General features: G+C 42.7%; 2 protein-coding genes across 5 annotated transcripts in view; one reads left to right on the top strand and one right to left on the bottom strand.

The window, feature by feature from the left end:
• The window catches only part of APP (amyloid beta precursor protein), a 232,371-nt gene that overhangs the window by 55,408 nt on the left and 150,424 nt on the right, over positions 1-26,539 (bottom strand). For all 4 annotated transcript variants that reach the window (XM_083841460.1, XM_083841459.1, XM_083841458.1 and 1 more), the window contains 3 exons: positions 24,434-24,567; positions 16,681-16,755; positions 15,402-15,560 (listed from right to left, as the gene is read on the bottom strand). In XM_083841460.1, coding sequence (XP_083697586.1) covers positions 15,402-15,560; positions 16,681-16,755; positions 24,434-24,567 — 368 coding nt within the window. The remainder of the gene's footprint in view (positions 1-15,401; positions 15,561-16,680; positions 16,756-24,433; positions 24,568-26,539) is intronic.
• On the top strand, positions 1,856-15,377 carry LOC310901635 (uncharacterized protein). Its single transcript, XM_083841596.1, has 2 exons — positions 1,856-9,976; positions 10,411-15,377. Exons 1-2 carry the CDS (start codon positions 9,320-9,322, stop codon positions 11,086-11,088), a joined length of 1,335 nt encoding a protein of 444 aa, XP_083697722.1. The 5' UTR covers positions 1,856-9,319; the 3' UTR covers positions 11,089-15,377.

Below are 26,539 nucleotides of genomic sequence, written 5' to 3' on the forward strand. Positions count from 1 at the left end.
GATCACTGCTCTTAAAATGTGTAACAGTTGCTTCTTTTCTTTCACTTATTAGGAATACCTCATATACCATATTAGGTATTTCATCTGCTGTGTTATTAACTTATCACAGTATCACAGTATCACAGATTTCTAGGTTGGAAGAGACCTCAAGATCATCGAGTCCAACCTCCGACCTAACACTAAGTACTCCACTAAACCATATTGCTAAGCTCTACATCTAAACGTCTTTTAAAGACCTCCAGGGATGGTGACTCCACCACCTCCCTGGGCAGCCCATTCCAATGCTTAATAACCCTTTCGGTAAAGAAGTACTTCCTAACATCCAACCTAAAACTCCCCTGTCGCAACTTTAGCCCATTCCCCCTCGTCCTGTCACCAGGCACGTAGGAGAACAGACCAACCCCCACCTCTTTACAGCCTCCTTTAAGGTAACTGTAGAGAGCGATAAGGTCGCCCCTGAGCCTCCTCTTCTCCAGGCTGAACAATCCCAGCTCCCTCAGCCGCTCCTCGTAAGACTTGTCCTCCAGACCACTCACCAGCTTGGTCGCCCTTCTCTGGACTCGCTCGAGCACGTCCATGTCCTTCCTGTAGCGAGGGGCCCAAAACTGAACACAGTACTCGAGGTGCGGCCTCACCAGAGCCGAGTACAGGGGCACAATCACTTCCCTAGACCTGCTGGCCACACTGCTTCTTATGCAAGCCAGGATGCTGTTGGCCTTCTTGGCCGCCTGGGCACACTGCTGGCTCATATTCAGCCGACTATCAACCAATACTACCAGGTCCTTCTCTGCCAGGCAGCTTTCTAACCACTCATCTCCCAGCCTGTAGCTCTGCTTGGGGTTGTTGCGCCCCAGGTGCAGGACCCGGCACTTGGCCTTATTGAACTTCATGCAGTTGACCTCAGCCCATCGCTCCAGCCTATCCAGATCCTCCTGCAGAGCCTTCCTGCCCTCGAGCAGATCGACACACGCACTTAGCTTGGTGTCATCTGCAAACTTACTGAGGGTGCACTGGACGCCCTCATCCAGATCATCAATAAAGATATTAAAGAGGACCGGCCCCAGTACCGAGCCCTGGGGGACACCACTAGTGACCGGCCTCCAACCAGATTTGACTCCATTCACCACAACTCTCTGAGCCCGGCTATCCAGCCAGTTTCTAACCCAGCGAAGCGTACGCCAGTCCAAGCCCCGAGCAGCCAGTTTCTTGAGGAGAATGTTGTGGGGAACTGTGTCAAAAGCCTTACTGAGGTCAAGGTAAACCACATCCACAGCCTTTCCCTCATCCACCAAGTGCATCACTTGGTCATAGAAGGAGATCAGGTTCGTCAAGCAGGACCTGCCTTTCATAAACCCATGCTGACTGGGCCTGATCGCCTGCTTGCCCTGCAAGTGCCGCGTGATGACCCTCAAGATAATCTGCTCCATGAGCTTCCCCGGCACTGAGGTCAAACTGACAGGCCTATAGTTCCCCGGGTCTGCCCTGCGGCCCTTCTTATAGATGGGCGTCACATTGGCTAGCCGCCAGTCAACTGGGACCTCTCCCGATAGCCAGGACTGCCGATAAATGATGGTAAGCGGCTCGGCCAGCTCCTCCGCCAGTTCTTTCAGTACCCTCGGGTGCATCCCATCTGGCCCCATCGACTTGCACACATCCAAGCTCCGTAGCAGGTCGCCAACCATTTCCTCATGGATAGCGAAGGCCACGTCCTGCTCCCCGTCCCCTTCCACCAGCTCAAGGCACTGGGTATCCAGAGAACAACCGGTATTGCCGCTAAAGACTGAGGCAAAGAAGACATTAAGCACCTCAGCCTTTTCCTCATGGGAAATGACCCCTTTCCTCATGACCCCTTATGGGTCATGTTTGATGCAGTTCATTTTAGGAACATTCAAAAAAGGCTGACTAGGGTGATGCAAGACTTTTCTCCCATGTGAAACTCCCATCCAGCTACCTTTCGTGTTGAGTTAAAGATGTCTTCTCATAATTTCTGGTAGTTTGCTAGAAAACGTGTAGCCACACACATCGCTATAATGGTACTCAAAACTTCCCTTTGCCTACTCTCCCAAGGACTTTTCCTGAGGCAGAATAAAATGAAAAGTATTTGATTCAATCTCGTTAGTTGCTTTTTAGGATTTGAACTTACTTGACTTTGACAAATTAAAATAAATTTGGTCTCTGTTCACTCTTTTAAAACTTTGGATTTTAGCTATGACGACTCTGTCAAAGTTTTGCAGAACTTAATACCCATCTGGAATTGCCTCTTCTGTCTTCAGTTAGCTCATATAAAAAAGCCTACTGGCAAGACTAGGTGTATGACTATACCACATGCTCCAGCCCACAGACTAGGGAAAAAACAAGAGAGTCTGGTTTTATTCACTGAAAAGCCTCAGAAGCTACTGGAAAACTGACTTAGGTGACCATGTTTCTCAGTCTGACCTGGTTTAAAAGAAAAGATGAAATCCATGCTGTCTATTTCACAAATCCCACAAAACTGAGCGTATGTGAGAAATTCCACATCTGTAACTTTACAGGTTTAGGGGAGCAGGATACAGGGTGGAGTATTAGAGCTGGAGTGATCTCTCCGAAGGCACAGAAGGATTTTTATCACAAGATCAGCAGTGACGCTTTGGCCTGCCTCCAACTGCATATTTCCACAGCAACCTCGCTGGACTCGGAAAAGGCTCCCAGCTTCCAGAATGCAGAGGCACTGAGTAAGGGCCCCTCTGCAGATCCTTCTTCCACGTCCAAATAGCTGAACTCAACCAGTTTCAGCCCACACTAAGCTCTCCCCGCATGAACAGACACTGCTCTCAAGGCACAAACAGTACCCTGAAGGATTGTAAGGGCAACGAGAAAAAAAAAAACAGCAAATAAATTCAAATGGATTAATGTACATGCTAGGGTTGATCTCAATTACCCTGTTCTGTTCAACAGTAATTTACATCTTGGTAAAATAGTTCTGAAGTAGAAGAAACTGGCTTTAATTATTATATGCTCACTTTACTCGATGCACAATGTAAGGAGGTTAATTAATTACCTTTCAAAGATTTCCTGTATGTTTCCTTGCTCTGAAACCCTTTATTTCACCACTATGAACTGCGTTTCTTTTCTGCATCTCTCCACCACATCTCCCCCCCCCCCCCGACTTCCCACAGAGAATAGGCCTCTGTTACCAACGAAGATTTAACAGGGCGACATAAATCCAAGTAAATTTGACATGCATGTGAAAAAGGAAATATAAGCAAATTACAGGACCAAGTTGCTTGCAGAGACTGATTCGTTTGAATTCCTCTATTTAACTTGCAAAATGAAGGGGAAAATCTCCAACTGTTTTAAAAACTAGAAGCATATTAGTTCCAACTGCCACTAATCCGCCTTTTCTATAGTAAAACCATCAAGCAGAATGAAACAATACGGTATTTTGATACTGGATACTGAACAGCTGCACCCCATTTTCGAAGGCAACAAAGTATAGCAGCACAGCTAAGCTGCCTCAGGAATCAGGAATGAGGATCAAATTTAAGTTTTTGGGCAGCTTGCATGGTAGTGCTTTTGAGAACACAACAGTAAAAATACTTGGTTTCCCTCATAATTATGTTCTAATAGATCTTGAAGCTACGTAATTTCACTTCTGTATGCTCCCTGGCTACCTTGCTGCTCAGACTGGTATCCTGATGAACTCCTGTGACACTGGCATTGGGCAATGATCTGTATAACATATGAAAAAATCTTGCAGTTAGATTTTTTGGCCCAGTACTGAAGCTGTTCATAAAGGATTCCCAGACATTTTGTAGTTTTAGGCAGAATGGCACTGAAAACACCCATGCCGACTGCAGTACAGATAGAAGACAGCGTGAAGCACACGTAGTTGAGCATATTCCCTGGCACAACAGAAATACCTTACTTTCCTACTTGACAGGAAAATCCCCAAAGCTGCTCTGTGGAGCCACCCTGCGCAGAAGGACTTGGGGGTGTTGGTTGATGAGAAGCTCAACATGAGCCAGCAATGTGTGCTTAAGGCACAGAAAGCCAGCTGTATCCTGGGCTGCATCAAAAGCAGGGTGGCCAGCAGGGCGAGGGAGGTGATTCTCCCCCTCTGCTCTGCTCTCGTGAGACCCCACCTGGAGCACTGCCTTCAGCTCTGGGGCTCCCAGCACAAGAAGGACACAGAAGTATTACAGTGAGTCCAGAGGAGGGCCCCAAGGACGGATCAAGGGGCTGGAGCACCTCTCCTGTGAAGACAGGCTGAGGGAGTTGGGGTGGTTCAGCCTGGAGAAGAGGAGGCTCCAGGGAGACCTTACAGCGGCCTGCCAGTACCTGAAGGGGCCTGCAGGAAAGCTGGGGAGGGACTCTTTGTCAGGGAGTGTAGTGACAGAACAAGGAATAATGGTTTTAAAATAAAAGAGGGTAGAATTGGATTAGCTATAAGGAGGAAATTCCTTACCGTGAGGGTGGTGAGGCACTGGCACAGGCTGCCCAGAGAAGCTGTGGATGCCCCATCCCTGGAGGTGTTCAAGGCCAGGCTGGAAGGGGCTTTGAGCAACCTGGTCTGGTGGGAGGTGTCTCTGCCCATGGCAGGGGGTTTGTTCATCGTTATAAAAGAACTGATATTGTTGTGGCTCGTTTGGAAGTAATAACAGTTATTTGTAGTAGGAATGGGAAAATAATTGGATTTTATCTACTGAAACTTGGTAATGCTTCAACTTAAATGAGTAGAGAATAAAATACAACCTAAGTACAAGCTTTTGAAGATTAACTCGTAGAGCTTAGTCATTTATGGACATCTAAGGTTGGCAGTCTTAAAGGACTTGATTTTCCACAGTTCTGTGCTTACAGTTTTCTGAGCATCCTTTTTAAGGGTTACCAAATCGGTCACCATTTTCTAGTCACCATTTTAAAGTTTTGACTGTTTTCGTAGGAGTTAAACCATTGATCTTGTCACTAAACTTTAAAATGTAAGTGCTATGCAGTTGTTTTTTCTTCTCTCCAAACTGAAACGTACCTAAAGTTCATATACATTGCATTAGGTAAGATCGGAATAGAACTTGATGATTCCTGAAGTTTTAAGAGATGCACATTTAGATAAATCTGATTCATTAACACTTTGTTAGCCTAGAAAATGTTGTTATTTTTATTAGCTTTCGCAGGTTTGCACTCTAGTAATAGATCCACACAGAGAAGGCTTTCACAACTAGGAAATTGTTTCATGACAAACTAGGATCTTGACAATTTGAGGACGTGTAAAGACTTCCAGAAATTGCTTTGGAATGGGTATCAGCGATCCAGGGAAGCAAGCCACTGAAGGTAGGGCATTGTATTTGAAGTCCATAACATAACGCTAGAATGATTTTATCTCCAACCCTCTCCAGAATAGGGGCAGGGGATGAGAGGGGAAGGATGCTCTCCGTGTTCTCGTTAGCAGAACTGAAATTGGATTTCACGAGCTTGAACAAAACGCTGTTCAGGGAGAACAACGGACAAACAGAATTAGATCTGCACAGGCTTGAAAAGAGTTAGTTGTTAAGAGGGGGTGACAGGAATGTCAGTTAAGAAAGGAAATAGAAGAATCTGGAGAATTCTTATATACTTGAACTTGTATTTAGTCCAGTAATGATAATTATGTTGATTAAATCTCAGTTGTATTTATGGAGAAAGTCTTTACTGAACAGTTTATCTTCGATTGCTAATGTTGCGGGGGAGGGAGGTAGAAGGAGAAGATCATTGAGTTTAGGGACTTTTATTTATCTCAGCCTACTTTTAATTTTTTTCCGTAAAATTGTACCTTGTCTGATTGTTAGGATGATGCTAAACTTAATGAGGAGTTTAAAACAAAACAAACAAACAAATAAAAAAAACTCTTTTAAATGAAATCAAATAGAAAAGATTGGAAGGAAAATGAGATCACTTTTCCCCTTTCATCTCCTTAGTTTCGTCTTATTTTCTATTTTCAGAGTACCATATTGAACTCATGTCTAGGTTCGTATAAGAACAAACTTACTGCATGCAGTTTGAGATCTTGACTGGAGTGCAGGCGGTTTGAACGAAATAACCGGTAACATCTGATTCACTCTTGATTACACATGGATTCAAATGTTGCAGCCTAACTAATTGTGCTGTTTTTACCCTGCTGGGCAGCTGAACTCCAGTACAACTGCTCTCTCACTCCCCCTCCTCCTCATAGAAAGGGGGAGAAGAGAGTACGATGGAAAGGATGGAAAAAAGGGAGGGGGAGAGGGGAGATAAGGATAATTTAATTAAAGTGAAAAGGAAGAGGGAGAAAACAAGCAAAAGCCGCATGGAAACAACAGGGGAAGAAGGAAAAACAATTATTCTCTAATTCCCACCAATGAGCGATGCTTGGGCCCATCCTCGGAAACAGGGCCTCAGTACATATAGTGGTGGTTTGGGAGGACAGATGTCTTCATGCAGAGACACCCTCCGCCCAACCCATTCTCCTTCCCCACCTATTACTGCAGACTCTGACACTACATGCTGTGCAATATCCCTTGGGTCGGTTTAGGTCAGCTGCCCTGGTGCTGTCCCCTCCCCACCTCTTGCCCACCCCCTGCCTGCTGGCTCTGGGGAGTTTGGAGGAAGTCTGGATGCTGTGCCAGCCCTGCTCAGAAATTTAAAATAAAAATAAATAAATAAATAAATAAATAAATAAAATAAAATAAAAATAAAATAAAACAAATAAAATAAAATAAAATAAATAAAATAAAATAAAATAAAATAAAATAAAATAAAATAAAATAAAATAAACTATTGGTGTGATAGCTACAAGTTGGCTGTTCTAGCTACAAGTGCAGAGTACAACCCTTATATAGGCCCCTGCAGGGAAAGTTAACTCAATCCCAGCCAGACCCAGTACACTAATGTGTATGAAGTATAGAAAAGGTATAAAGGTGCAGAAGAGAAAAATGCAAAACAACACAGGAAAACAAGCTGAACCCTAGTTCAATCCGCTCATAGTCCAAACCTAGGAGAAAAAGAAAGAAAAAAAGAAAAAAAAAAAGAATACTGGCTTAAAGCAGCAAAGGCAGGAACAAGATACAGCAGCCACACTTCTGTGAGAAACTCCATAGGCATGCAAAGAATATCAGCTCATACTCTGACAGCCCAGTTTTGCATACTGCAATCCCAAATATGTTAGGGAAAATAAGTAAATAAATAAATAGATCATCAAACCAGCCACACACACAAAATGTACGCACGGAGGAGAAGTGGGTAAATGTGTGTCTGATGCTTTGTGAAAAACCTTTCCCTAATATCCAACCTGAATCTCCCCTGACGTGGCCTTATGCCATTCCCTAAGGTCCTATCACTGGTCAGCAGAGAGAAGAGTCTCCCGACAGTGAATTTGTAAGATAACGCAATTGACTCGTAGTCAAACTCAGATTCCCTAACACGTTCTTTAACTCCAGCGTGTGAAGAACAGTCCTGTCGAGGCCTACTGTGGCTTGTAAGCCTGAGCAAGACTTAGGTCAGGCGCAGGAGTAGAGCACACACCCCAAGACGAGCAGAGCGGGACATGCACTTCCCTCGACCGTCTAGCAGCGCTGTGCCTGCTGCACCCCAGCATACAGTTGGCATGCTGGTGACTTATATTCAACTTGCTGCTGACCAGAACCCCCAGATCCCTTTCTGCGGGGCTGCTCTCCAGCCTCTTGTCCTACAGCCTGTACAAAGAGCCAAGGTTGCCCTGTCCCAGGTGCAGGGTCCGACACTTCCTCTTGTTGAACTTCATGTGCTTGGTGATGGCCCGGCCCTCTAACTTGTCCAGATCCCTCAGCAAGGCCTCTCTACCCTCAGCGGAGTCAGCAGCTTCTCCTGATTTAGTGTTGTCTGGAGATTTACTTAGTATGCATTTGAGTCCTGCGTGCAGATCGTTTTTAAAACATGCAGAGAGGTGGCCCTAAAACAGAGCCCTGCGGAACCCCGCTAGTGACAGGTCACCAGACTGACATAACCCCCTTTGCTACAACCCTTTTGGCACAATCCACCAGCCAGTTGTTCACCCATCATATTATATGATGGGTGACAGACAGCAGAGAGCAGAGCTCAGCAGACAGCAGAGCTCAGCGCCTGCCCCTCCGCTCCCCTCGGGAGGGAGCTGCAGGCCGCCAGGAGGTCTCCCCTCAGCCTGCTCTGCTCTGGGCTGAGCAAACCAAGGGACCTCAGCCGCTCCTCATACGTCTTGCCCTCCAGACCTTTTACCATTTTCATAGTTTCCTTTGGACACTCTCTAATAGCTCTGTGTACTTCTTATTTTGTGGCACCCAAAACTGCACACAGTGCTTCAGGTGAAGCCACATCAGTGCAGAGCAGAGCAGAGCAGGACAATGCTTTCCCTCAACCGGCTAGTGATGCTTTGCCTGATGCACCCCAGGGTACGGGTGGCCCTCCTGGCTGCAGGGTACACTGTTGATACATATTCAACTTGCCACTGACCACAATGCCCAGATCCCTTTCTGCAGGGCTGCTCATCCCCCACTCTGTATGTATAGGCAATGTTGCCCCCACCTAGGGGAAGAATCCATCACTTATTGCTGTTAAATTCCATACAGCACTGATTGCCCGGCACTCTAACTTGTCAAGATCTCCCCACAAGGCCTGTCTATACTCAAGGGAGTTAACATCGCCTCATATTTGGTATAATCTGCAAACTTAGTGTGCATTCCAGTCCCGCATCCAGACACTACGTCCACATCGAACCGTTCCTTTACAAAAAGAAACCCACTTGACCCTGTAGAGAGGGGTGTGATTGAAAAGGCTTGGAGAACATCACTGCTTTTGTTGAGTTGCTTTCTAAATTTCTCAACTGTCGAATCAAAGCATAAGAACCAAATCAAAGAAACAAGGGCTTGTACATCTACCATTTTATGTCATTAGCAAAATCTATATAGGTTTTATTCTGGTTGGACCTGCAGAGCAGCCTCTGGGAGACTGCTGACCTCAAGGAGCATCACCTGGGTACATAGCTACTCCCTTGCAAAAGCAGTGCTGTGCAAATCACGGAGCATTTACAGGAAGTGGCAGCAAACTAGGAAGAGAGATTGCTACATTCTTTAGTTAACATTGCTTGGGAAACTGATTTCCCTCCCCAGATGGAAAACGCAGAGGGACATCAAGGAGGCCAGAAGAGAGCTATCACACAGGGAAGGGGAAGCAAGGTCTAGGGAAGAAGCGATCCCCTTTAAACACGGCTTTATGTGCTTCTTTTGAGTCGAAACACCCGTGGTACAGCACCAGCAGCAAGTGCTGGACAGCAACATCTGGCTGTTCCACTGTGATGTCACTCTGATGACGGGTGGGTGTCATGGTGATGCTCGAGCATCTCCCACCACAACGCCCAGACAGACCAGCTGGGTCTCGCTCGCTGAGTGGCAGGACGAAGACTAAGCTGGCCACTGAAATGGCTTCAGGCGGAAACTTCAGTGAAAATGAGATAAAAGAAATTAAGAGGGAGCCGCTTCCAGCAGAAACTTCACCTGTTTCTGCTCCAGACAAGCTGGTTGAATCCTCAGAGTCCCCTTCTGCTGAGCCTCTGGGACAGCACAGAGGAGCAGCTTGTGATGGTGCTGCAGCATCAGTAAAGGAAGAAAAGGATTGGCCGGCTTCCACTGATAACTGTGAGAGCAAACCCTGCAGTTCTTCTGAGGAGAGCGCTGTCAAAGCCAACGTCTTCTCCTTCCTCAGTTTCCCAGAGAAACTGTGGCAACTAGTTGAAAGCAACGACTTTAAGACCATTTGGTGGGGTCACTGTGGAAACTGCATTGTGATTGATGAAGAAATATTTAAAGTGGAAGTGCTGGGAAGGAGCGGGCCTCAGAAAATTTTTGAGACTGGGCGTATGAAAAGTTTCATCCGTCAGCTTAACCTGTACGGATTTACCAAAATGCAACAGGACTTCCAAAGATCTGCCTCACTTCCTGAATTCCTGGCAGAAGAAGATGCGTTTTCTGCTCACAGGAAGGTACATCACTTGCTCCACACACGAACCAACACTCACAATATTCTAGTGGGAGATATGGGCGTAGGCCTTGGCAATACAGGAGATGAGGATGACAGTAAATGTTCTAAATTTAATGTCTTTCTCAGGCTGGTGTGGAGGTATTTTTCAGGTGGCGTTGATGAGTGGTAGAAATGTGGAGACAATATATTTGGGTTATACTCAAGGAGTTTAAATTCATGGAATGGAAAGATAAATAAATCAGGCTATGATGAGTCTACTCAGTTGAATATATTCGCAAGAAATCTTGCTGTGCCATAGGTGAATTCTTTTTTCAACCGTGGGATGCATATTAGCAGTGTAGCGTTACCTACCTGTTAATTCTACCCAGAAGCATCTGAAAAGTTATGGTATCTGGGTTTCTTGATCAACTAACTTTCCTCCTTTGCATTTTTTAGTTACTCCTCTACCACAACCCCAACTTCAAGAGAGATTCTCCCCACCTGCTCGTCAACTGCAAGCGCCGTGTTGCTCTGAAGAGGAAAGCCACGGCTGCCCACGCAACGCAGGCGGCTCTGTATGGAAACTGCCCCAGCAGCAGCCCAGGCATCCAGCATGGGTGGGGAGCAGATGCCGGGGAGGAGAAGGACGGGATGGCAGCAGCTCCAGCAGAGCACACGCAGACAGCAGCCCCCGCAGGGCCCCCACTCCCAAAGCGCCAAGCAAAAGCCACCCCCCAGGCTAGCGGTGCCCATCCAGCCTCAGGCGTGGATGCTCCCTCCCTGCCAGGCCCCGCTGCAGAGGCAGCAGGCAGGGACGAGCAACAGCCTCCAGCCTCCTCCCAGCTGCCACCACGCAGCAGCCCGAGCCCATCTGCCTCTCCTACTCCCACACAGCACTACTTTCTGCCTCTCATGGGAGCCGGCTCGGCGCCTACGCACCAAAACGCGCCAGCTCCACGGATTCCCTGGGCCACCATACCTCCCTTCCGTCCTTTTGCAATTCTTGGGCCGGCAGCAGCCTCTGCCACGGCCATGCCGAATCCACCCGACTGGCAGCCCTCAGCAGCCCCACACTGCCCAACTTGCACCTGCAGCCCAAACAAGGCAGCTGCAGGCGATGGGCTGGAACCCTAGTGCAGGACCCTTTGGAGACAGTGGGGAGAGCGGCACCCAGTTACAGGTCCCTAGTTGTCCCTAGTTGTTCCTAGTTGTTCCTAGCTGTTCATAGTTCATAGGCCGATTGTTTTGAAAATAATTGTTTGCATAATAAACCTTTTACAGTTCTCCTGTGTCTTTTTATTATTATTCCTATATACATTTTTATGGTGGAATCTCAGATCGAGTTTGTATTTCATTTCTCAGAAGGAAGGAGAAGCAACTGTTCTCACATCCATGTAATGGTTTTCTCTAACGGTCAAGCTCCAGGTACTTAGCCATAGAGAGTAAAAGACTGGGTAATGTCGGCATGCTGCATGCACCGAGGATGCTCTTCCTAATGATGACTTCTGAGGGCAAGTTGAGAAAGTCTAAGTAACAGCATTTTAATTACAGAAGACTCAGAAAGGGAATGTCACCTTCATAGTAGGATGAATGCTCACAAGGGGAACACTCTACATCGCCAGGCAGTAACAACCTGTGCTGGGATTTCTGAGCTAACATTCATGAGGGAGCTGAGAAATCAAGTGCTTTGGAGAGGCATCCCTGAAAAGCAAGAGAACAGAGTTCAGAAATGATGAAACTATATATATTTAAAATATTTATATTTATAGAAATGTTGGACCACTTGCCGGGTAAGGAATTGGCTGGATGGTTGCGCTCAAAGAATTGCAGTCAATGTCCAAGTGGAGAACAGTACTGGGTGGTGTTCCTCAGGGGCCAATATTGGGACCACTGCTTTTTAACATCTTTGTCAGTGCCCTGGACAGTGGGATCAAGTGCACCCGCAGTAAGTCTTCTGATGACACCAAGTTGTGTGGCGTGGCCGACACACTGGAGGGAAGGGATGCCAGCCAGGGGAACCTGGCTCAAGAGGTGGGCCGGTGAGAACCTCATGGAGTTCAACAAGGCCAAGTGCAAGGTCCTGCACCTGGGCCAGGGCACTCCCAAGCACAGATATGGGCTGGGTGGAGAATGGTTTGAGGGCAGCCCTGAGGAGAAGGCCCTGGGGGTGTTGGTTGATGAGAAGCTCAACATGAGCCAGCAATGTGTGCTTAAGGCACAGAAAGCCAGCTGTATCCTGGGCTGCATCAAAAGCAGGGTGGCCAGCAGGGCGAGGGAGGTGATTCTCCCCCTCTGCTCTGCTCTCGTGAGACCCCACCTGGAGCACTGCCTTCAGCTCTGGGGCTCCCAGCACAAGAAGGACATGGAAGTAGTAGAACGTGGCCCAGAGGAGGGCCACGAGGATGATACAAGGGCTGGAGAACCTCTCCTATGAAGAAAGACAGAGGGAGCTGGGGTTGTTCAGCCTGGAGAAGAGAAGGCTCCAGGGAGACCTTACAGCGGCCTGCCAGTACCTAAAGGGGGCCTACAGGAAAGCTGGGGAGGGACTCTTGCCAGGGAGTGCAGTGATAGAACAAGGAATAATGGTTTTAAACTGAAAGAGGGTAGATTTAGATTAGACATTAGGAAGAAATTCTTTACTCAGAGGGTGGTGAGGCACTGAACAGGCTGCCCAGAGAAGCTGTGGATGCCCCTCCCTGGAGGTGTCAAGGCCAGGCTGGAAGGGGCTTTGAGCAACCTGGTCTGGTGGGAGGTGTCTCTGCCCATGGCAGGGTGGTTGGAATTAGGTGAGCTTTAAGGTCCCTTCCAACACAAACCATTCTGTGACTCTATGATTCAGAATCTAGTAGTAAACATATTCATAGCAAAGCACTTAATTTGAAACATGCAGTGGAAGTGGGTTCTTTAAAGTATTTTTACCTAACTTAGAAAATTTCCCCTTTTTTAAAATTACTTAACAAGTCATCAGTAAAGTTATGACTTACTCTCCCAAAGACCACACAATTGCATCAAATGTCCTTTTAGCTTACTAGGGAACCATTTCTCTGCCAGAGAAAAATATAGCTGGGGTATCAGAGTTAAATTTTCCATTAATTCCGTTTTCTCTTTGGCTAGGCAGCCAGAGTTTGGATTTAGCATATATTGAAATTTCTGGCACCTTAACTTATCCTGCAAAGCGGTTACCAGACTGGACTCATTCATTAGGACATTCAGCTATAATTAATCACTGCTCAGGTTTCACCCTCTGCTTCACAACAAAGCCAGATAAATCCTCCTGCTGAATTAAAGATCATTTTTTTCTTGTGTTTTGGCACACATCTGACTGGCAGTTCAGAAGCACGTCTGAACTGTCAGTAACTACAGAGTATGCAACAAAATAGAGCTGGGGCAAGAACAGTACCTTTAACAAGACTGGCAGAGGGACTCTTAGAAGACTAAGAGCTTCTGTTAACCCTCAATAGTTTCAACTTAATTTTGATTAGCCCCTTTATAGGTAGCACTTTGATATGATGTTACCTTCTTGTTTGCTGCCTGCACATTTCAGGGTGAGCAGTTTTTGAAGTGACAAGAATATAGGATGTATCCTATCCTAGTCTTTAATAGTGTCTTCAAAACTTATTTCTGATGGAGTTACCTATTAAACAGTGTTCATTGACACTGTCTTTCAGGCCCAATGCTCTCCTATTTAAGAGTTAATATATTATTAATTTAAATGTTCTGGGAGCTGACTACATGCAACCCAAACATAAAATGAAGATTTTTCTGGTCCCAAAGACGGTGTTAACATTTTTGCCCCTTAAAGTTCTGCAACTACAGTTCACTTTATTTTTTTTGCATGAGATGTCATCTGCATTCCACAAACATGAAAAGTCAAGTTCTCTTGCGCTAGGAGTGAAGTTGCACATTTTGAGTGCTCAGAGACCATTCTGCTGTTATATGTGGTCCTCATCGTTACTTTCCACAACCCCAGATACCTGTAGAACCAAGCTGACAGCCTGATCAACGCACTACTTTAAATCAAATAATTTTTCTGGGATACTTTTCAGACAAAGTTACATTTGCACAAGGCTCAACTTTACTGCAAGAGCTGATTGGCAAAAGACAAATGTGAAATTGTATCTGTGGTGAACTAATCAAAGCCACACAGCAAAAGAGCAAACACAGCCTGCAGCCCTTCTGTGCACTCACCACATCTCACTTTCAGTGCCGAGACGCAGACTCCAGTTTCCTAAAGGAAGCTGCATACCAGTCCATAACTTGCAAATGTGTCTGCCAGTGAGACACTGGAGTCCAAGCCTTTCACAACCCTCACAACAGTAGAGGTTATAATACACAGCGTCTCGCAGTCAGACCAAGTAACATCCTCTACCACATTAATACTGACTTGTCTTATTTTCAACAAACTGCTATGTTGCAAAATAAAGATTAACTCTTCATACAGCTACTCAGAAGTTTCCATGTGACAGGCGGAAACACAAGATTATTCTTTTACTTGGCATGCAGTAAAAACAGGAGTTCTGCAGCACGAGGTGTAGAAGAAGTTTGTTGATAAAGAATTATGATGATGATCATTTTCCCATGCTCACTGAACAAGCTGGTTTCTCTACAGAAGGAAATTCGCTTAAAATATGCAAGTTTACTATTGTAGTCAGATTGATGTAATTCCCTGTGAGGCCAAATTCGGATTCAATTGGTACATCTTACACTGCTGACCCAAAAGTCTTTTAGTGACATAATGTTTTTTCCATCTACGAAGTGTCCAAGAAATGAGAGGTATATAAAACATTTCACTGTTTTCCCCACAGTGTTCACATAGATTCTCTTTTTCTGGAGGTCATAAACTAGCTGGTTTTGGATTGAATATAAACATCACAGATATGCAATCATTAAAAATTCCATCCAAATCCTCATTCTGGATTTAGTGTTTATACCACAAATAGCCACCACATGTAACATGGACAACTCAGAATTGCCAGTGTGGCGTCTTCACACCATCCAACAGTCCTCACAAGATCCTTCACCAAACAGTTCAACACACAAACCAGAAGAACACAAGCACCCTCATCCTTAAGCTCCTTCTTAACATAATGAAATATCCTACTGTATACCACTTGGAGGGACCATATCATCATCCTTTAGCAGGATCTGAGAATGGCTTCAATTTCAGGCAACTAAATCACTTCAGTGTTCTTTGCCTAAGTATCTTTATGCATGTATGTATGTATCTACCTACATGTATGGATGGGGTGTGTGCCTGTGCCTGTATTTATGTACACACTAAATCTAAACTTTTAACTTTGAAATTGACTGATAGGTAGCTGCAGTAGACCTTGTACGGTGCACACTTGTTGCTTCATAGCTGGACTGTACCTGGCATACATTCTTTTTCCCCAGGATGACTAAAGTGACTTTGACACAGCCAATGGGGCTTGTGATACTGCACTTACTCTGGGTGGGACAGTCTGCAGGGCTGTGATATAGTTCTCCAGAGCAATGCGGCGACGGTCATTCAACATGGCTTCCACCCGTGCCATGTGAGTCTCCACCAGCTGTTGTCTTTCATTTGCTGCTTCTTGTTCCAGTGATTCCACTTTCTCCTGAAAATGCTGAAAAAACACCCATCACAACAGGAACAGTGAAGACATCAGCAGACAAGCGCAGATGTGAAAACCTTTGCCTGCAAATCACCAGTATGCTTCCCCATGACAGTCTGCCTTGGCTTCCAGAATCTCTGTACTGAATGCACTGTTTATTGATTTCAGCAGGAACCGCTGATGTCCTCTATTCCTGAACACCTGGTCACATTTTATTAATCAAATATTCCTTACATGTTCAGCACAACCACCAGTGAATCCTTCATTTGACCCCTCGGACTGTTCAACACTAAGTAATTCAGTCTAGAAAAAGGTGGGAGTTTGGCAAGCACTCTCCCCCTGCAATCATGAAGGCTTTCCACGTACCAAAGTGACTTTACAAACAAAACTACCTGGTGGGGAAAAAAAAAAAAATTCAAGCCATACAGAGTCATTATAATTGCTTACAAATTGGCCATCAGGAAGAAAAAATGAGCTCAAACTCATTCCAATAAAGGAAAAGTTTCACTGGGCAAAATATACAGAGTGCAATGTTGTGGGATTTAATATGCAATGCAGTCTGGTTCTCAGTGTTACCTTTTTATAATTTTGCACTGAATTCCTCCTAGCAGTACTGAATAATACCTAACATTGCCACAGTGGGTTTCAAGGAGTGTCTGGCTTGTCAGAAATTTTGAATTATAATATTATTTTGATAAAAGAATTTCTGACTGAGGGTGTCTTTCAGATAAAGTTGATGGTGATTCCTTCCTTAAATCACATTTTTCATCTCTGCTTTGAGATTAGGTCCTGAAGCTTACTAGTTTATCACACCCTAAATTTTGAGAAGGACTCACAGGAACTGAGTTTTCAGTTCTCACTGATGGCAAATCGAAATTCAAGTCAAATTCTCTCTCTCTACATACACACTAGTCATCAACTCACTAGTTCTGCACTTCTGTTCCAGAGACTGGCTGCTAAATACAGAGACACCCAGCAGCCTCTAACAGCTGGAAACAAAGATAGCAACAGCAAGAGCAGAAAATAACATTAAATTCCCATATAATTATGTTTTAAAATTATACCACCACTCACATCCATTGTATTTCAACTGCAGCCCCAGCTGTAAGGTTGCAGTAGCATTCTCCTTTACCTGGATAACAGCTTTCTTGTCAGCCTTTGGCAAGTTCTTTGCTTGGCGTTCTGCTTCTTCCCATTCTCTCATGACCTAACAAAGAAAACACGGAGTGTGACTTTCAAATTTTCCTCTCTTGTCTCAGGGCCCAGAAACAGCCAAGCACTGTAGCTCAGACAATCATCTTTTTATATTCCTCCCCTCCTTTTATCTCTTTAAAAAAGCAGTTACAACATTTAACAAAGGCAGAATCCTGTTATTAAATTAAACAAGAACTGAACCACTGTGTCTGAACATTGTACCAAGCTCTTATGAAACTTCATGGTGAAGCAACACAGCAGTCAACCAACCCTCAAGCAAAGGAAGTGGAAGCCTCTACAGTGGACACACCAACCCCTCTTCATCTCAGACAAAAAGGAAAATGTTTCCATCTTAGTGTACGTCCTTGGTCAAAAGAAGCAAATTTCTGCTCATCTTAAATGACTTTTCTGGGGGGAGGGAGGCGGGAGGAATCACATTTTTTTTAGATTTATTTGGACTATATCACTGGCCTTTGAGTGGGACAGATCAGGAATTACATACAATTTGTGCTAGTCTGTTCAACAATAGGTGCCAAGCATTTCGAGAACTGAATATACTTTTGTCTCAAGTACAACACAGACAGAAAAGATAATCTAGAAGAACTTTCAGTGTTATTCCTTTCAGCAATATACGAGGCCACATCCTGCATAACAGAGGGCAGTATTTCAATAACCAGGAAATGAGTTACTCTTAATTAGGCATTCGTGACATCTGAAACCTTCTCATGGTCTTATTTACGGACTTTCCTCACTTCATAACTGGCACATACTCCTCACGCATACTCCTCAGATAATACTTTTATGGAGTAATTGCTGTTGCCAAATGCAGTGAACACAAATATGACTTGTTTATTTGCAAGATTAGCACAACGTCAGAAAACAAAAGAAACCTATAAGCAATTCCTCAAAACACACATTTCCCACATTTCCTCTTCTTTCTCACCCAAAACCACACTTTCATACCATTTATAACAGAAATTCTCAAACATACCCTTTCTAAAGGGGATTTAAGAAAAGCTCAGAGCTCATACGTACAACTGAAATTTCACCAGGATAAATACCAAAGGCAAAGTATATCTGATGTGTCTCACGTCTGCTAGTTGAGCCTCAACCACTCAGCTCCTGCCTCAGGCTCCCTAGTTTTCCAACGTGCTGGACATCATTAATCAGATTCTTTCCTGGACACGTTGGAGAGTGCTGGTGGTGCCTGTGCCATTTTACAAAACCTAAAGGCTCAAAGGAGGCTTTTACAAGTCCCATTTCCTGAAATGTAATCCCCTCTCAGTCCTATTTGGTTGTAGACCCTAACAAATAATCAGCATACAGACAATGGCACTCAATACTGACTTCATATGTGAGATCTTATTGTCAAGTTTTCCGCTTTCTTTTGACTCAAACCTTGGGAATTTATTTCAAGACAGCAATAAAGCAGTCATAGTAAAAACAGGCCAGCATACTACCAGTGCAATTATTTTTCAGTACAAAACTCTGGCCTCAATAATGGCTCAAATGAGTGGAGAGAGATTTGGATAGGCAAATGTGATTCTCAAAACTTTTATGTAGGAAATGGTTTTGTCTACCTCTGGGCTTCAGCAGCAGCATGGTTAGATAGCAGTTGCTGTAAGTACAAAGGCCTGAAATCACTTAGGACTTAAGTTTCAGCTTACAGTTCCCAGAAAAAAGATGAGTGAAGTTAAGATTGTGATTTCTAAGAATTATAATACAGCCTAAAAATACCTCTTCAATCTATGTAATCTTTTAATCAGATAAATACATACCAATGTGTAAATTGTACCTAAGCTCTCATGAGGTGAGAAACCAAAATTTACAAGAAGACATGAAAATTCATCTGCAAAGAGTTGTAGTAAGCAGCTTACAAAAAGAGGATGTGCTGTGCTGTGCACTCAATTTATAGGTTGAACCATCTCTGTTACTTTCTTAGTGCACAAAAGATTGTACTGCTTCTCCAACAAAGCGGTACTAAAGAACACGAAATGACAATGCCATTTAGAACACTGTGATGTGTTCTTGAAAAAAAAACAACACCCAACTTACTAGTGTTCAGAGTGCTGCTCTATATTAAGTGCACATAGGTATTCATCTCTTAATAGTGCACTTAGGCCATATGATTAAGGTGGCCTAGAAAATGTAACTCATAGACACAGGCAGCATCTTTCTAGAGAACTGGAATGTCAATAGCGCCAGGGTGTGAGCATTACAGAAGACCCACAAACCATGGCATTAATTCAAGTGCTAAACTACAATGATACGTGTTAAAGCTTGAGCATTGACCTAGATTGGCAAGTTTATGATTCTCTTCTCCTGCCCCTCCTTTTATGCCTTCAAATCACATCTCTGACATCTGCTTAAAACTCTTTTTCACTATGAATGAGCAGTGAATGGGTTTTCAGAACAACAGCTCCTTGCAATTTTATCCCCAAACTAATCTTGAAAAATTTAAAGGCAAAGACACTGCTAATCCATATGATGAAAACGAGTATTGTGGGTAACAGGATAAAGAGACCTTTGACTAGATCAGGTCTCTCTGCCTGTTTTATTTCTTCAAATCTTTTAAAGCATTGAAGGTGGGATGACAAACCGAAAGGCTACACAGGTAGCTGGGAGGAATGCAAACTAAGGGATTCAGAGTCCAGTTCAAGTATGAGAGCGAATGGCTTGTAAAGAAAAAAAGAAGAAAAAACAAACAAACCAGAGTTACATGGCTGTTTTCAGAAACAATATTAATTGTAAAGATTGCAGAAACTCTGCTTTGAGCGTTGTTTTTTTGCAGTTGGGAAGATTTCAATGGTTGAAAGGGGTGTGGGTGGGGTAAGAGCCTGTGGGTGTGCTCTAACTGGGGACGTAGCTGCCCTACAACTACATATGGGCAGTTCCTACCACCAAGAGAAAAGTTGGGCTCTCACTGAAGGCCAGACCTTCACAGAATTATGAGTGATTAACAAATGTATGACAGTACTCTGTGGGAAACCAACAAGCAGAAAGGAAACAAAGAAAATTAATTTTCCAGATATGCATGTGCAGAGAAAGGCTGAACTTGTCCAGTGTGCAGTTATAAACCTATTCTCCTTTACAGAAAGCACAGACCTATCAAAGCCACACAGATTTATGGCTTTTCAAGGCTTGGCTGCTTTATGCCAGGAAAATGACAAGTTCTGGTTGAGATTTAAGAAGCAAGCTGTTTCAAAGTCAAACTTCTTCAGAACTCAGGACTTACTGCCTTGCAGACTCCTTTTGAAATCGGGCTGTAGGGGACAGCAAGAGGGAAAAAGGAAGCAAGGAAAGTGTCATTCATTATTAAGAGCAATGCTAAGTACAAAAATCTCATTACACTGAAACCAGCAGAATTTATTCCCATTTTTTTACGCTGGTGCACAGAAGCACATCTGCAAGGAAAGAACTTAGACATTTGGGTTACACCAATCACATCAGCAGAGATGTTTGACTGAAGGCCTGCATAGATAGAATGTCAAAGTCATCACAATATGATGACTACTTTCGTCGAGGGCTTTTCTTTCACACTTAAGTCTTGACCTTTTTTCTGGTAATAACATCATTAAATCTCTTCAAAGAACCCTGAACGTAACTGCAGCATACAATGATCCAAAGTGGTGGTGAACAGCCAGCCAACTCTTGTTACCCACGTCTGCTTACAGATGAACACTATCAGCTACTATGGGTTTGTTGATGTGACCCTACCTGATGAATGTAAGAAAGAAAAGAGCTTTGATATCCCTCTGGCACCGCTCCAAATTATGCACTGATGGTTGTCACCCGTGGTATGAGAGAGGAGGGATGCTTTATACTATGTAAGAAACTTTCTTCTCCTCTCACAGTTACTAAGGGAGACTTCTTCCTATAATGTTTTGAAATGTATGTACATTGTATTGCATACAGGTTGTGAGGGGGGAAATAGAAAGTAAGCAAACCCTGATTAACTGAAACTGTATTCAATGTATGGAAAATATCTTCTGAGTTGCTTAGAGGACTAATCTTCCTCTCCCAGGAGTCTAGACACAGACCATGCATTTTAATGTACATTATTTGATGACTAACAGGATCAAACACTTTGTTTTAGATGCATTTTGTGTTTCATTTTTAAAACTATGCTCTCATCACAGAAATAAACTAAAAATCTTGAACACAACACTAGCTCTCACTCTCAAGTTCAAGCTGGTTGAGGACTGCAGTATTTTCAGATACTTGCCTTGGAAATGAACTTCCAAGAAGCACGACTATTCCGGGAGACAAGGTATCATTAAGTTCCTGTCATAAGTACTGTGCACAGTATGATACCCAAAACATTGTCAACAGCCATGGGAAAAATAAATATAAGACACCAGGACATCTCAAGATGTTTTAAGGAAAAAATGTGTAAATGTACTGCTTTTTTGAGTAAGGTTCAGTATCTGGTTTCTCCAGGCTATTTAGCAGCAAGTATTTAAGTGAGGGAACTGTACAAAAGTTAAGGACCTGGAAAGAGAGAAAGGGGAATTGTACCAAAACAGGAAACAACTAGGGCAGCCTGAGATAAATTAGCATATTTTCTCCCTGTTACATCGGAGAACAGCAAACATGTAAAGGTTGCACATGAATGGCTAGCCTGTTTGCATGGGAATGCAGTTTTGCTGTTATTTAGAGTAGCATTACTTAGGAAAAGTTAAAAATTGTATGATAATGTAATGCTCTTTTTACAGCACTGCCTTGGAAAGATTGTAAGACTTGTTCCTCCAGATGCTGTGCAGATGTAAAGGCACAAAAAACCTTCACGTCTGAAGTCTGCAGGCACGGACACTTAAGAGCAGAAGGGCCTAAAACTGTGTGAGGTAGAGGTGCATCAGGTCATTGTACAAGAAGAGCATAGACATCCCTAGTAAGAAAGTCTGAGGAGCTGTGAACGATGAACCAACATGACCATGCACAGAAGCAGGGTCTCTTCTCTGCCTGTGTATTTTTATGCAAGGGGAGAAGAAACAAGAGTTGTGACAATTTCATGCTGAACAACGGGAAAACTCAAGACGGGAATACACAAAAAATCTGCATTTGCCATGATGACATGCTTCAGTTAAAATATTTAATCTCAATTTATTTTTTAAATGCTACGCTTTCCTACTTCTTAGATGATTAGGCTTGATACGTGAGCTAGAAAGCATGTTTTTTTTCATAATTAACTGTTACAAAATAAAGTGTGCATTAAATCAGTACTGTTTTAAAACCAGCTCATTTATTAAATAAATATCTGTATTTAGTTAATAACTGATTTACTTCTGATTATGTCATTTATCAAGATTAATGAAAGACTTGATCATTTCATAAAAACTGATCATCCGCTAAGACATGATCATTTGCTCTCTTTTAATAAAAGAAAAAAGGGCATTTCTGCTCCTTTATTACCCCCATTTTTCAGCTTTGAAAGAACCAGACTTTGAGCTACTAAGCCAAAAATGAATAAATATGTTCAGTGCAGCTGGAGGGCTTAACTAGTCCACTCTACTCTCACTAGCGTGGACACAAAGGCTATGTTGTTTAATTTATTTGTCATTCTTTTTGATGTAACAAGTAACAGCTTCAAATTAATTTTTAGTTAAATACATATTAATAAAATTCCTGATTTTAAAGGCAATGTAAAAAGTAGTTTTTAAATAAATTGCCAAAAAACAGGCCAGTGGTATAGGACCCAGAGATACCACACTTCACATGAGAAACAAGACATGGAATGGTAAACTAACTGCTTTTTCTCCCTGCCGGTAAGATCTTTTATCTTTAAAACATTTGAAACATTAGGTGGGAGAAGTTAGCTCAGTGCTATACAAGACATTACTCATAGAAGGGAGACCTGATTTTTAAAAACTGAAGTTACCTCACTTCTTAAAAGCTCTGCAGGTGTTCTGCATACTTCAAGACAAGTACTTTAATGTACTTTAAGCTGTGATTTAATCATCAGCATAGGCATATGAAAGATCAGTTTGATTCTCTTTCTTTCTTGAGGTACCTATTGTGATTTCTCAGATGTGATTTAGCTTGATGAACTGCCCAGAGTTGGGTTTTTTGTGTTTTTTTTTTCTTTTTTTTTTTTGTTGTTTTTTTTTGGTAAGAGTGACAAGGCAGTGAGCTGAGAGAGCTGACCTGCCTCACCCCACAGCTGTACGCTCATTAGTGCTGACAGGAAGGATGGCTGGGAACATCCTAACGAGGGCAGAGCACGTGGCAGTGCCAGCGTGATCTTCAGTCAAGCCCTTGAACCGCAGCCTTCATTTATCGAGTTCCCCCAAATGAACACGGTAGAGCATGCAGAGCATTTGCCCAGAAGCTTTCTGAGGCTACAGTTCAGTAGCTTTTCCAGTTAACTTTCTTAGCCTGAAGCACTGGTGCTGTATATCCTCCCTGTATGCTGTTTCTGGGTGCCTATGCATTTCATTAGTTCTTCTGCGCAAACCTTTCAGCTTTGCAGAAAATAAAAAAAATGCAGTTTTTACAGAAATATTGCCCTTAATTACTCAGCTCAACCTTTACACTGCATATTGAATTTTAGAGACAAGGGGAGGAGAATTTGAAGACTACTCCAGGAAAAGCTGCCATGTTTACTGTATGTGGTTTCAACCAGTGACTGCTTCATATAAGATGCCCTGGCCTATTTACTAGAAAAGTGCAAGATGTATCTACAGTACTAATAGAGGGGGACTTACTCTAAGAGTCTAATCTCAGGTTTACTCAAATGTTATAGCGAAAAGCTAAAGGTTAATGTGTCAGTAATACACAGAAACACTGAAAATGCTACAGGGGAAGAAAGTTACAAGGAAAAAATAATTATTAAAATATCTACATGGTATATGCAGTGCATCTGAATTATACTACATTAATTTCTCTGTTGTTCCATCCTAAAAAAATGCATCACAGGCTCTCCTTTAAACCTTTTATATTTTTTCACTGCTGTTCTTGGAGCGGAACTGTTGCAATTTTTATTGGTATTTCTGTTATAAAACCTGTTTCTGAAAGAACAGATATTTCTTCTCTTAGTGTTCAATAAGATTAAAACCAGCATGTAGTTTCAGGCTACACAGCTCTTTGGTTAAAGAAAAAAAGAGTTGATTCAGTTGGACTGGTTGAGTTCAGAAGCACTAATTTCTCCTCTTTGCCTTGGCTTTAGATGCATTTTATGTTACCTTGAGGCTCAAGAGCATTAGACGAATATACGCAAGCTTATGTTACACCAGGGCATGGCCATGTATGCATACACCTGGAAAATGAAGCTGATTACAAGCAATCTACCTTAGCCTCTGCAAAGGAAGGATGAATAACACTGGTAAAGCTCTTTATGTAAATATAAGAATAGTATCACACACCAAACATTCTTCAACAAAGATGAGAGCAATTTTTAACAGACTTTTTTTTCTTTTTTTTTTTTTTTTTCCTACCAGCATAAATAGCTGTAGCAACTTAGGGCCACAGCTGTGATCCAAGCACAAACAGACGACCTTGCCAGCTCCAGCTGAATTCTTAGATGGATTCAGAAAGGCAGTAAATACAGCATTGCAGATGGGCAGGGCAACTGGCACAAGCCTTAGGAAACATGAAAATGAAGGTTGTCGAGCATCTTACAACTTGAGAGACAAAGATCCCTGCAATGTTTAGGGATAAATCTACAATTCTATGATAAAGAAATCTCCCCTTACCTGAGACATCCTTTCACGATGCTTGGCTTCAAGTCTCTCCTTGGCTTTCTGGAAATGGGCATGTTCATTTTCATCCCCGGGTGTCTCCAAGTATTTGTCAACAGCATCAGGAGTGCTAGCAGCTGTGGTAGGGACTGAGGTAAAGTTTTGAGAGAGGGAAGGGTGGAAGAAGAAAAGCAGAATTTCTACTTTAGTACAGATAAAATTTAGTTGAACCAGGCAAGAAACATCTGTTCTAATTTTCATCACAATAAAATCATTCATGTAGCCTCAGAGGAGTATATTACATGCAGCAAATTCATAGAAATATACAAATAAATGAATAAACACATATATATTTTCCCCCTCTCCCTCCTGTGTTATAATCCAGGAGAAACTCTTCAGCACAAGCAGAGCAGTATTATTCAAACAGGTTAGAAACCACTGCCTAAGGAAAGAATTAGAAGGAAAAAAAAAGCTTGGCAATGACTAAAGTACATAGACCAGCAGAAAGCCCTTTGCAAACGACATGCTTTGTATATTAGTTTATCTTTTAAAAGCTGAATTGTAACACAGGAGTGCCAATGCAAATACATTTTAAAGCACCTCTGGACCCCGTGGCACTTTAATAAAATACCTCAAATCCTTCCCTTAATGATAGTTTGGCCTCACAAATATTTACTTTATTTGTAACAATGTTGACTAATAAAACCCCTCATGGATGCTGGAAACAATCAGAAAGCATGCACTAATGACCAACCATTCCTGTCAGATAACTAGGCTGTACCTATGCACTGGTAGCAGGAAGAGGTGCGCTTGGTGTAATTCAAGGAACAATTCTTTAGCAGTAACATCCAGCGACTCCTAGATTAAGTAGTGTAACATTTCTGTGCTGGAGATGTAACAGCAATTAAAAAAAAACTCTAATTTTGTTCCAGCTACATTATCACTAAAATCTTCATTATCTAATTAGTTTCTTTTCCCTGGTCACAGTTTGTTCAACAGTTGCAAAGTTAATTTTAAAATTTTAACAAACAAATACTGTACACAGAGCTGCACAGGATTTCTTTAAAATCTAACGACTACATGTACAATAGTTTACTTACAGATGTGGTATGTTTTACTAGGAAGACTGACACAGGTAGAAAAAAAAACCCACAGGATTCCCTGCCTTCAAACGTTTCTCAAGTCTTCAACAGAAGCAAACTTCAGTCTGAAGATTAGGCTGAGCAATAACAACCAATATATATTTAAGACGACTCTCCTCAAAAAATGTTGAAATATAAACACATTTATGTTGGCTGAATTATTGTTTTAATCATCAGTTAGAAGTTCAAGCTCTCCACGTATTAGTCCCAACGAATGCATCCTCAAATTTTAAGAAAAGCTTAAACCAAAATCCAACTTGTTCCTCAGATTTTATATTAGATGTCTAACACCAAATGCAAAACAAAACAAACAAGAGGATGAACACAAAGCCTTGGCTGCATTTGAGATATGTTCTGTGTAAAAGACATAGATGGGTTTAGGCTGCTGCTGATGGAAATTGCACAATGGATTTTTTATGTTAGTCACTGGAACAAAGGATAGGCCTTGCTAGTCCCAAAATATCTACAAGCAACCCCAAAAATCTAATGGAGAAGTCATAGGCAGTGCAAATTGCCACTCCTTCCACCATTTTCAGATGTTTCATAAATATTTAGTTGCAAGATTTGCATTTTGTCAACCTTTGTATTACTGAAGTATTGCAACAAACAAACAGGAGCAAATGAAGTTCCTGACAAGCCACAGAAGTTGCGGAAATAGAACATGACTCTCAGGCTACTCCTACAGCTTCAGACAATTTAAATTCTCTAATATATTATAAAAGCATAAAGATTTTATTTTGCTTTCAATTCTCAATGTTAACAACTCATTTCCAATGATATGTGACTGCAATATTACTATTACACAGTTTCAAGTGTCAAATGAAGGAAAAGTAACTACACAAAGGGGTGAGGTATGGGCTCCCTAACTCTCATCCTCTGCCACATTCCCTCATGTGTCTATACACACTGTCGACGTGTGTACAAATCGTAACCTTTTGTAGCTATCGGATGTACTATTGAGAAAGGGCAGACCTAGGAG

Source organism: Anser anser (assembly GCF_964211835.1).
Source record: "Anser anser genome assembly, chromosome: 1".
NCBI lineage: Eukaryota > Metazoa > Chordata > Aves > Anseriformes > Anatidae > Anser > Anser anser.